The sequence below is a fragment of the Belonocnema kinseyi genome, chromosome 9, assembly GCF_010883055.1.
Source record: "Belonocnema kinseyi isolate 2016_QV_RU_SX_M_011 chromosome 9, B_treatae_v1, whole genome shotgun sequence".
Classification (NCBI taxonomy): Eukaryota; Metazoa; Arthropoda; class Insecta; order Hymenoptera; family Cynipidae; genus Belonocnema; species Belonocnema kinseyi.
The window spans coordinates 110,368,132-110,376,359 of record NC_046665.1 but is presented as its reverse complement, the minus strand read 5'-3'; the positions used below and the strand labels follow the sequence as shown (position 1 = coordinate 110,376,359).

The window sequence follows — 8,228 nt, the reverse complement described above, 5'->3', positions numbered from 1 at the left end:
TTTTTTACAATAAACGATGCGCTTTTCGGAAAAATCATCACGAATAAAAAGTTCTTGTAATCAGCCAAGGAATACGCCTGAATTTTTTCGAAGCGTTTTGAGTAAAATTTTGCATTTTGCATATGAACAATTTTCGCAAAATTTAAAATTTTGCTCAAAACGCTCCGGAAAAATTCAGGCGTATTTCTCGGCTGATTACAAGAACTTTTTATTCTTGACAAATTTTCCGAAAAGCGCATAGTTTTTCAATAAAAAATTTTCATAGTTCTAAGCATCGTGTAAGAGTAAAATGATTCACGAATATCTATCGTCCGTCTGCCGCAAACAAAGTTTACGTTGCCCAACTATCACCAACGTGGAGGTCAACGAATATCGATAGTCTCTCTTTTTTTTAAGGGATTTTATATATTTTTTTTACATTTTTTAATTTTCTTTTTATGGAGATTTTTTTTCATTTCAGATTTCAATCCGTTGAAATCATTTTGATCCTGCTGTTTCAGAATGTAATTTTGAGAAACAATGTAAGCAGCAATACATGTTGCAATCAATGCAAAATCTAGTAGTCCTCTGGCGACATTGTTCATTATTACATAATGCTCTTGTTCCTGATTCGTATCTGTGAGTTTCGAAATCACCTAGTTTTGATTGCGACAAATATTTCCTGCTGATTTCTTTACAGAAATTTCCAGGGCAAACTTTTTCTTGATTACTCCATGAAAAAACGAGATTTGGTTCCAATTGTTTTTGAGATGCTGTGTCGTTATGGAAAACAGATCTATATGATACATTCGGTCTGGGAAATTCCGATCCCGAATTCTCGTCATCTGATGAATAATCTCCATCAGAGCCAGAGTAATCTGGATTAGGTATGATGATACGTTCATCATTTTCATCGGAATCCCATTCCGATTCGGAGTTTGTTGCAATTTTTGAGGCTTTACGCTTTGACATTTTTTTTTTTTGCTGAGTGTACTCGAAAATTCCCAGGATGACAATGCGGTGAAGGTGTGGTTTGATGTCAGAGTGCAATAAAGGTTACGGAGTCGTTTGAAATTTTTTATTGAAAAACTATGCGCTTTTCGGAAAATTTGTCAAGAATAAAAAGTTCTTGTAATCAGCTGAGGAATACGCCTGAAATTTTGCTCAAAACGCTTCGAAAAAATTCAGGCGTATTTCTTGGCTTATTACAAGAACTTTTTATTCTTGATGATTTTTCCGAAAAGCGCATCGTTTATTGTAAAAAAATTCATGAATGTTTTCACAAAAATTTTGCCATTAAGACGCCATTTTGAAAATACTAAAACGAAAAATCGATCTTTGAACCATGGATTCTCAAAGTTTAGACATTTATTCCACCGGTTAGTGAGATTCCAGGTTAATTACAGACTCGAAAAGCTTTGGAAAATGGTTCACAAAAAAAAAAAATAGGCACGAAAAATCACGTTTTTTTTGTTTAAACTGCATTTTGGGATAATAAATAAATTTTTTGAAGAATTTCATTGGCACCGTCGGAAAGAGAAGATCTTAAGCAATAAAAATATATGTGTCTCAATTTTTTCTAGTGTCGAATAGTCTTAGTTATTGGCCGTTGAAAAGCAGTGTCCCGGTAGTGGCGTTTTGGCCGTTTAAGGGTTAAGCCTGTATAAATAATACGGTCGCAAAAATAATTAAAATTACTTACCGACAAATGTCCTTCGTGATGTTCTGGAAAATATTTGTACAAATATTCGGAAACGATCAGTTGCAAAACCGTGTCTCCCAAAAATTCCAAACGCTGATTCGAACCCAGAGTCAAATTCGTATAACCGATACTTCGATCTGTGAAAGCTCGAGCTAAGAGTCTTATGTGATTGAACTCAACTCCAATGGATTCCTCAAACTTGGTTAATTTCTGAGAAAAAAAATACAATTAATGTTTTTTTTAAAAGTTGTTTCGTTAAACTGTTTAGATAATATAGAGGAGTTTAAGGCCTCTATCAGTTTATGTATTTTATTATTATTATTAATATTATTTATTATTTACCATTCTGTGGAAATTTTAGTTAATTATGATTTTTGTATCAACAAATAGCCAAATAAAAGTTGAAATTTAAGAAAAAACCGCAATTTCGTAGGTTTATACTGAAAAAAAAGATAATGTGATAGACAATAAGAAAATTCTTTAAAAATTTACGATGAAAATTTGAATGTTCCATTTTTGGTTGCAACTTTATCTTTTTCAGTAGAAAATTATTATTAATATTAATTAGAAATAATAATAATTAATTTTTAAGCGGAAAATTAAACTATTCCATTTTTAGATGAAAACTGATCTCTTTTTCTATAAAAATCAAATATTTCGTTAAAAATACCTTTTTTGTTCGTTTGAAAATCAATTTTTTAACAAAAATTTAACTGTTCCATTTTTTTTTGCATTTTCTTCTTTTTTTACATTCTCATTTCTGAGAATGTAATGTAATCGTCCCAATTTTTGATCTCTAGTTTTTAACGGATCTTTACGTTTCGGCACTCGCAGGATCCGAAAATTAAAAAATTGCATCGGTGTCTGTCTGTCTGTATGTATGTCTGTATGTATGGTTACCTGAATTTTGTAGCCACGCTAATTTTTGAAGGATTTGTCCAATCGAGTCCGCATTTGATACACTTCTGAAGTTGCCCAAAATGAAGGCTAAGTTCATTAATCAGATATTTCGAACCAAAATTAAAAAATTGGGCGCATTTTCAAAATTTTGAAATTTTTTTTTTGAAATTTTAAAAAATTTTGTGGAAGTTTCTTATAGATGGGTGAAATACTTGCAAATTATCTAAATAAAATTTTTATTTTGATAAAAATTAGAAAAGTTATATACTTTTCAAAATTTTTAAAATTTTCAAAAAATAGAAAAATTTATTTTTTTTTTAGATCCAAAAATTTCATTCAAAATTTTCACTAGATACCAAATATATTTCAAAACTATTCTAGCCGAATTTTTTCATTAGCCCAAATTTAAAAAAATTAGAGCCTGTATACCTATCTGCTAAACGCGAAGCGCGATTATCGCAATGAGAATGTAATCGTCAAGGCCGTAGGTACTTTGAGAACCTTTTTTAATGACAAATTAAAAAAAAAGTGTTCAGCTTGACTTCAGAAAAGGAAAAATGATTAAACAACCGCAGCAGGGCCCTATTAGGATCAGAAAAAAATGTGATCATTATTTTGCAATATCAGAATAAGCAGTACCAGACCAAGGTACACAAAAAAAAAATGGTAATAGACCAACAGCGAGAACCAACAGTTGTTTGCCGTAGGCGCGCTCAAACTAGCTTTAACTTTGTTAAAAAAAATTACCCTTTTCCGTAGAAAATTAGTCTTCTTCGTTCAAAATTTATCATTTTTTGTTGTCTTTTTTGGTAGAAATTTAAAATTGTTTGTTTAACATTCATCTTTTTTATTACCAATTCAACTACTTTATCGAATAGATATTTTTCTTCGTTGAAGATTTATTATTTTAGTTAACCCCCTGCGAACACACACCTATTTTTTTGTGAAAAAATTATTTTTTAGTTTGAAATTTGATTTTTGTTGGGTGAAAATGCATTAATTTCGTGGAAAATTAATTTTTTATTAAACAGTCATATTTTTTGTTTGAAAATTTAATTTTTGTGAAGAATATTTCTATTTTGGTTTGAAGATTCAATAATTTAGATAAACTTTTATTTATTTTTTGAGTGAAAAATCTTTATTTGTTGGAAATTCGTCTTTCTGGTTTTAAAATTCTTTTCTTTTGTTGTATAAATTTCATTCTTTTTTACTCAAATATAAACTATGACACTTTTTGGTTGGCAATTTTTCTATTTAGCTTGAATATTCAACTATTATGTTAAAAATGCAATTATTTTATTGAAAATTCCAGTATGTTGTTAAAGAGTATTCTTTTAAAGTAGAAAATACTGTTTCTTGTTTGTTTAGAATCCATTTTTTAACAGAAAATGGAACTTTTCCATTTTTCAAGATTGCTATTTTTTAGTTAATAATTCGCGTTTTTTCTTTTGTAAAAAAATTATTGTTTAGTTTGAAATGTCTTTTTTTGGGTAAAAATGCAACAGTTTCGTGTCAAATTAATTTTTTGTTGAATAATCATAGTTTTTGTTTGAAAATTGATTTTTTGTGAAGAATATTTGTCTTTTGGTTTGAAGGTTCAATAATTTAGATAAACTTTTATTTATTTTTCGAGTAAAAAATCTTTATTTGTTGGAAAATCGTCTTTTTTGGTTTCAAAAATTCCATTTTTTTTGTTGTATACATTTCATTTTTTTTCTATTAAAATATAAACTATGTTATTTTTTGTTGAAAATTTATCTTTTGAGATTGAATATTCAACCATTATGTTAAAAATTAAATTATTTTGTTGAAAAATCCAGTATTTTGTTAAAAAGCCATCAATCATAGTAGAAAATACATTTTTTTTTGTTTAGAATTCATTTTTTAACAGAAAATGGAACTTTTCCATTTAATAAGATTGATATTTTTGAGTTAAAAATTCGCGCCTTTTTTTGTAAAAAAATTATTTTTTAGTTTGAAATTTGATTTTTGTTGGGTAAAAATGCATTAATTTCGTTGAAAATTAATGTTTTATTGAACAGTCATATTTTTTGTTTGAAAATTGAATTTTTGTGAAGAATATTTCTATTTTGGTTTAAAGATTCAATAATTTAGATAAACTTTTATTTATTTTTTGAGTGAAAAATCTTTATTTGTTGGAAATTCGTCTTTTTGGTTTTAAAATTCCATTTTTTTGTATACATTTCATTCTTTTTTTATTAAAATATAAACTATGTCACTTTTTTGTTGAAAATTGGCCTTTTTAGGATGAATATTGAACTATTTTGCTAAAAATTCAATCATTTTGTTGAAAATTCCAGTATTCTGTTAAAAAGCCATCTTTCATAGCAGAAATTCCTTTTTTTTGTTTGTTTAGAATTAATTTTTAAACAGAAAATCGAACTTTTTCATTTTTTAAGATTGATATTTTTGAGTTAAAAATTCGCGTTTGTTTTAAATTGTTTTTTGGTTTGAAATTTCCTTTTTTTTTGCGTAAAAATGCATCAGTTTTGTGGAAAATTAATTTTTCGTTTGAAAATTGCATTTTTGTGAAGAGTATTTGTCTTTTGGTTTTAAGGTTCAATAATTTAGATAAACTTTTATTTATTTTTTGAGTAAAAAATTGTTAAAGGTTGAATATTCAACTATTACGTTAAAAATTAAATTATTTTATTGAAAAATCAAGCATTCTGTTAAAGAGTTATATTTTTAAGTAGAATATACTTCTTTTCTTTTTTTAATTTATTTTTTAACCGAAAATGGAACTTTTCCATTCTTTAAGATGGATGTTTTTTAGTTAATAAGTCGCGTCTTTTTTTTTGTAAAAAAAATATTTTTTTAGTTTGAAATTTGATTTTTGTTGGGTAATAATGCATTACTTTCGTGGAAAATTAATGTTTTATTGAACAGTCATATTTTTTGTATAAAAATTGCATTTTTGTGAACACTATTTGTCTTTTGGTTTGAAAGTTGAATAATTTAGATAAACTTTTATTTATTTTTTTAGTTTGGTTTTAAAAATTCTTTACTTTTCTTGTATAAATTTCATTCTTTTTGTTGGAAATTTGTCTTTTTAGGTTGAATATTCAACTATTATGTTAAAAATTCCAGTAATTTGTTAAAGAGTTATTTTTTAACGTAGAAAAAATTTTTGTTTTATTGAAATAAATTAATACATTTGAAAATTTTTAAGTATATGAAACTCTGTAATTCCTGAATATGTCTGAGCTAGAAAATAATGTATATTGAACCGCTGATATAACCTGAACAATAAAAATATTGTTAAAAATCATAAATTCTTTTAAATTCTTTTAAATTCTGTCATATTCTCAGTTATAGAACCTGTACTTAAATTCTCGGGAATGTAAGAACTCTAATCCGAATTGAGGCGTCCAAGTTTTCCGGAAGTGGACTCTCCATCTTCTATTTGGTCAGTTTACCCTATGAATAAATGAGAAAAGAAAGTATAAGAAAAATGTCAAGTTACCTGTAGCAGCTCGAATCTCCCGATCCACTGCCTGTCACCCAGGGGCTCCTGCTCCTGAAGCGGATGTCTCGGATAATTGACCCACGTCTGTGTGAGCATCGCCTCGTCAATTTGACTCTCCTGATTGTCCCTCTCAGCCATGAACAGAGTCTCACCGAAGACTCGATCCGCCACTTCAATGCCTCCATCGAGAAATAAAGAACCCATCAGCGCCTCAAAGCAATTCGCCATCGCGTGTCTCAATTCCAAATCGTGACAAAGGTCACTTCCATGCGCATAGAGCATGAACTCATCCAAATGCAGTTTCTTCGCCAAAACGGCCAGATGCTGATTTTGGACAATTGCTGCCCGATAAGTAGCCAGGCCGCCCTCCTCCAAGTCCGGAAACATGTGAAAGAGGTGAATCGAGGTGAGAAATTCGACGACAGCGTCTCCCAAAAATTCGAGTCGCTCATTGTGAGCAATCGAGGACTCGGTCTCCTTCTTCGCTCCAAATCGCGACATGATATTGATCAAAGTATTGATCCCTCGCTTCCTGGTGTTCATATAATGAATTCGACGATCTCCGTACTCGGGCTGACGGATTCCACAATTGGTCAGGGAATTGCGCGCGTGGTCGGGATTCGTTCCGAAATTTTCGCGATAGCTGGGATGTGTGAGAGCTAGTTGAAGGAGGTAGCGATTTTTGAACTTGTATTTCAGGGCCTGCTCTAACTTTTCCAGGGATTTGTGGAAGCGGAGATGACAAACGAGAACGGGTATCAACATCGCGTGTTGAACAATGTCGCACATTATTCCGGTTCTGTAAAAGCCCTCGGAGGTCACGTCCACGGTTACGTCTCGTTTCATTTTACTTTGGGTGCGCAATTCCTGGAGACGATTCTCTTTCGCCTCCAGTTTCCGTTTGTCCTCGAACGAGGGCTTGGGCATATTGGCGAGCAGGTGACGGAATTTCACGTAGTCTCTCCAGGCCTTTTGATAACTGGAAACAAATTTATATTTCAAAAAAATTTGTAGTTTTACAAAAATTTCTACATTTTAGGGCTCCTTCATGAACAGGATTGCCACGGACTTTCCATTTCTAATGTCCCTGACTTTTCCCTGACCTTTTTTCTAAAATTCCTGACTTTTCAACGTAACTATAGGAAACTCTAAACCACAAAAAAACACATGGTTGTAAATCATACGCAGTTTTTTTTCTTCCAATTTATTGAAAGTTGATAATAAAACTCTGACAAAACATAAAATAGATAAATGAAATGAACTCAAATAAAACAGAGATAATCAATATCTACAGTAAAAAATCAAATTAACTAGGTTAATAGGCACAAGTATGTTATACCGTAGTCATACAATAATATGTAATTTGTATGAATTGATACGGCCCTATCCATGATCGACGATTGGTCAGAAAAAAAATACCTGACTCATTTTTAAAATTCACTGACTTTTCACTGATTTCCCTGAGCATTTTTTTGTTCCTTGACCTTTTAAGGATTTCAAGGTCTGTGGCAACCCTGATAAAGTAACGTAGCCCAAAATAATCGCAAAACCAGAAAATAGGGTGATTTTCCAAGAAAATAAGGGATTAAATTGTTTTAAAAAAATGTAAATAATATATTCGATTCAATCTAAAGCACTTTAAATTCCTAAGATTTAAAGTTTAAAAAAAAGTGTTACGTATTTAACAAAATAGTTGAATCCTCGACCAAAAAAGATTCATTTTCAATCACTTGTCTTATTATAGAAAAAAATTACCAAAAGAGATGATTTTTTTTACATGATAGTTAAATTTTTTAATCAAAAAAGTTAATTTATAACCAAAAAAGATCATTTTATTTTTTCAAAAATATTAAAAAAAGATTTTTATTTTAAATAAAAAACACTTGTACTAATGGTAAAAGGCGATTTTTTAACAAAATAGTCGCATTTTTAACGAAACAGTTATATTAACAACTAAATAGTTGAACTTTCAAAAAAAATGAAAGATTTTTTAAAAAAGTAGTTGAACTTTTAACCAAAAAGTTCAATTTTTCAGCCAAAAAGACGAATTTTTTGGAATACAGTTGAATTTTCATCGGAAAGTGCATTTACAACCAAAAAACGATGATTTTATTTTTTTCAAAAATAGCATTCAAAAAAGATTTTAATTTTTAATAA

At 29.5% G+C, this 8,228-nt stretch overlaps 1 protein-coding gene across 2 annotated transcripts in view; it reads right to left on the bottom strand.

Moving 5' to 3' along the window:
* Positions 1-8,228, bottom strand: part of LOC117179882 (ribonuclease 3) — a 75,283-nt gene that overhangs the window by 24,555 nt on the left and 42,500 nt on the right. For both annotated transcript variants that reach the window (XM_033372067.1, XM_033372068.1), the window contains exons 7-8: positions 6,069-7,050; positions 1,682-1,891 (exon numbers count right to left, since the gene is read on the bottom strand). In XM_033372067.1, coding sequence (XP_033227958.1) covers positions 1,682-1,891; positions 6,069-7,050 — 1,192 coding nt within the window. The remainder of the gene's footprint in view (positions 1-1,681; positions 1,892-6,068; positions 7,051-8,228) is intronic.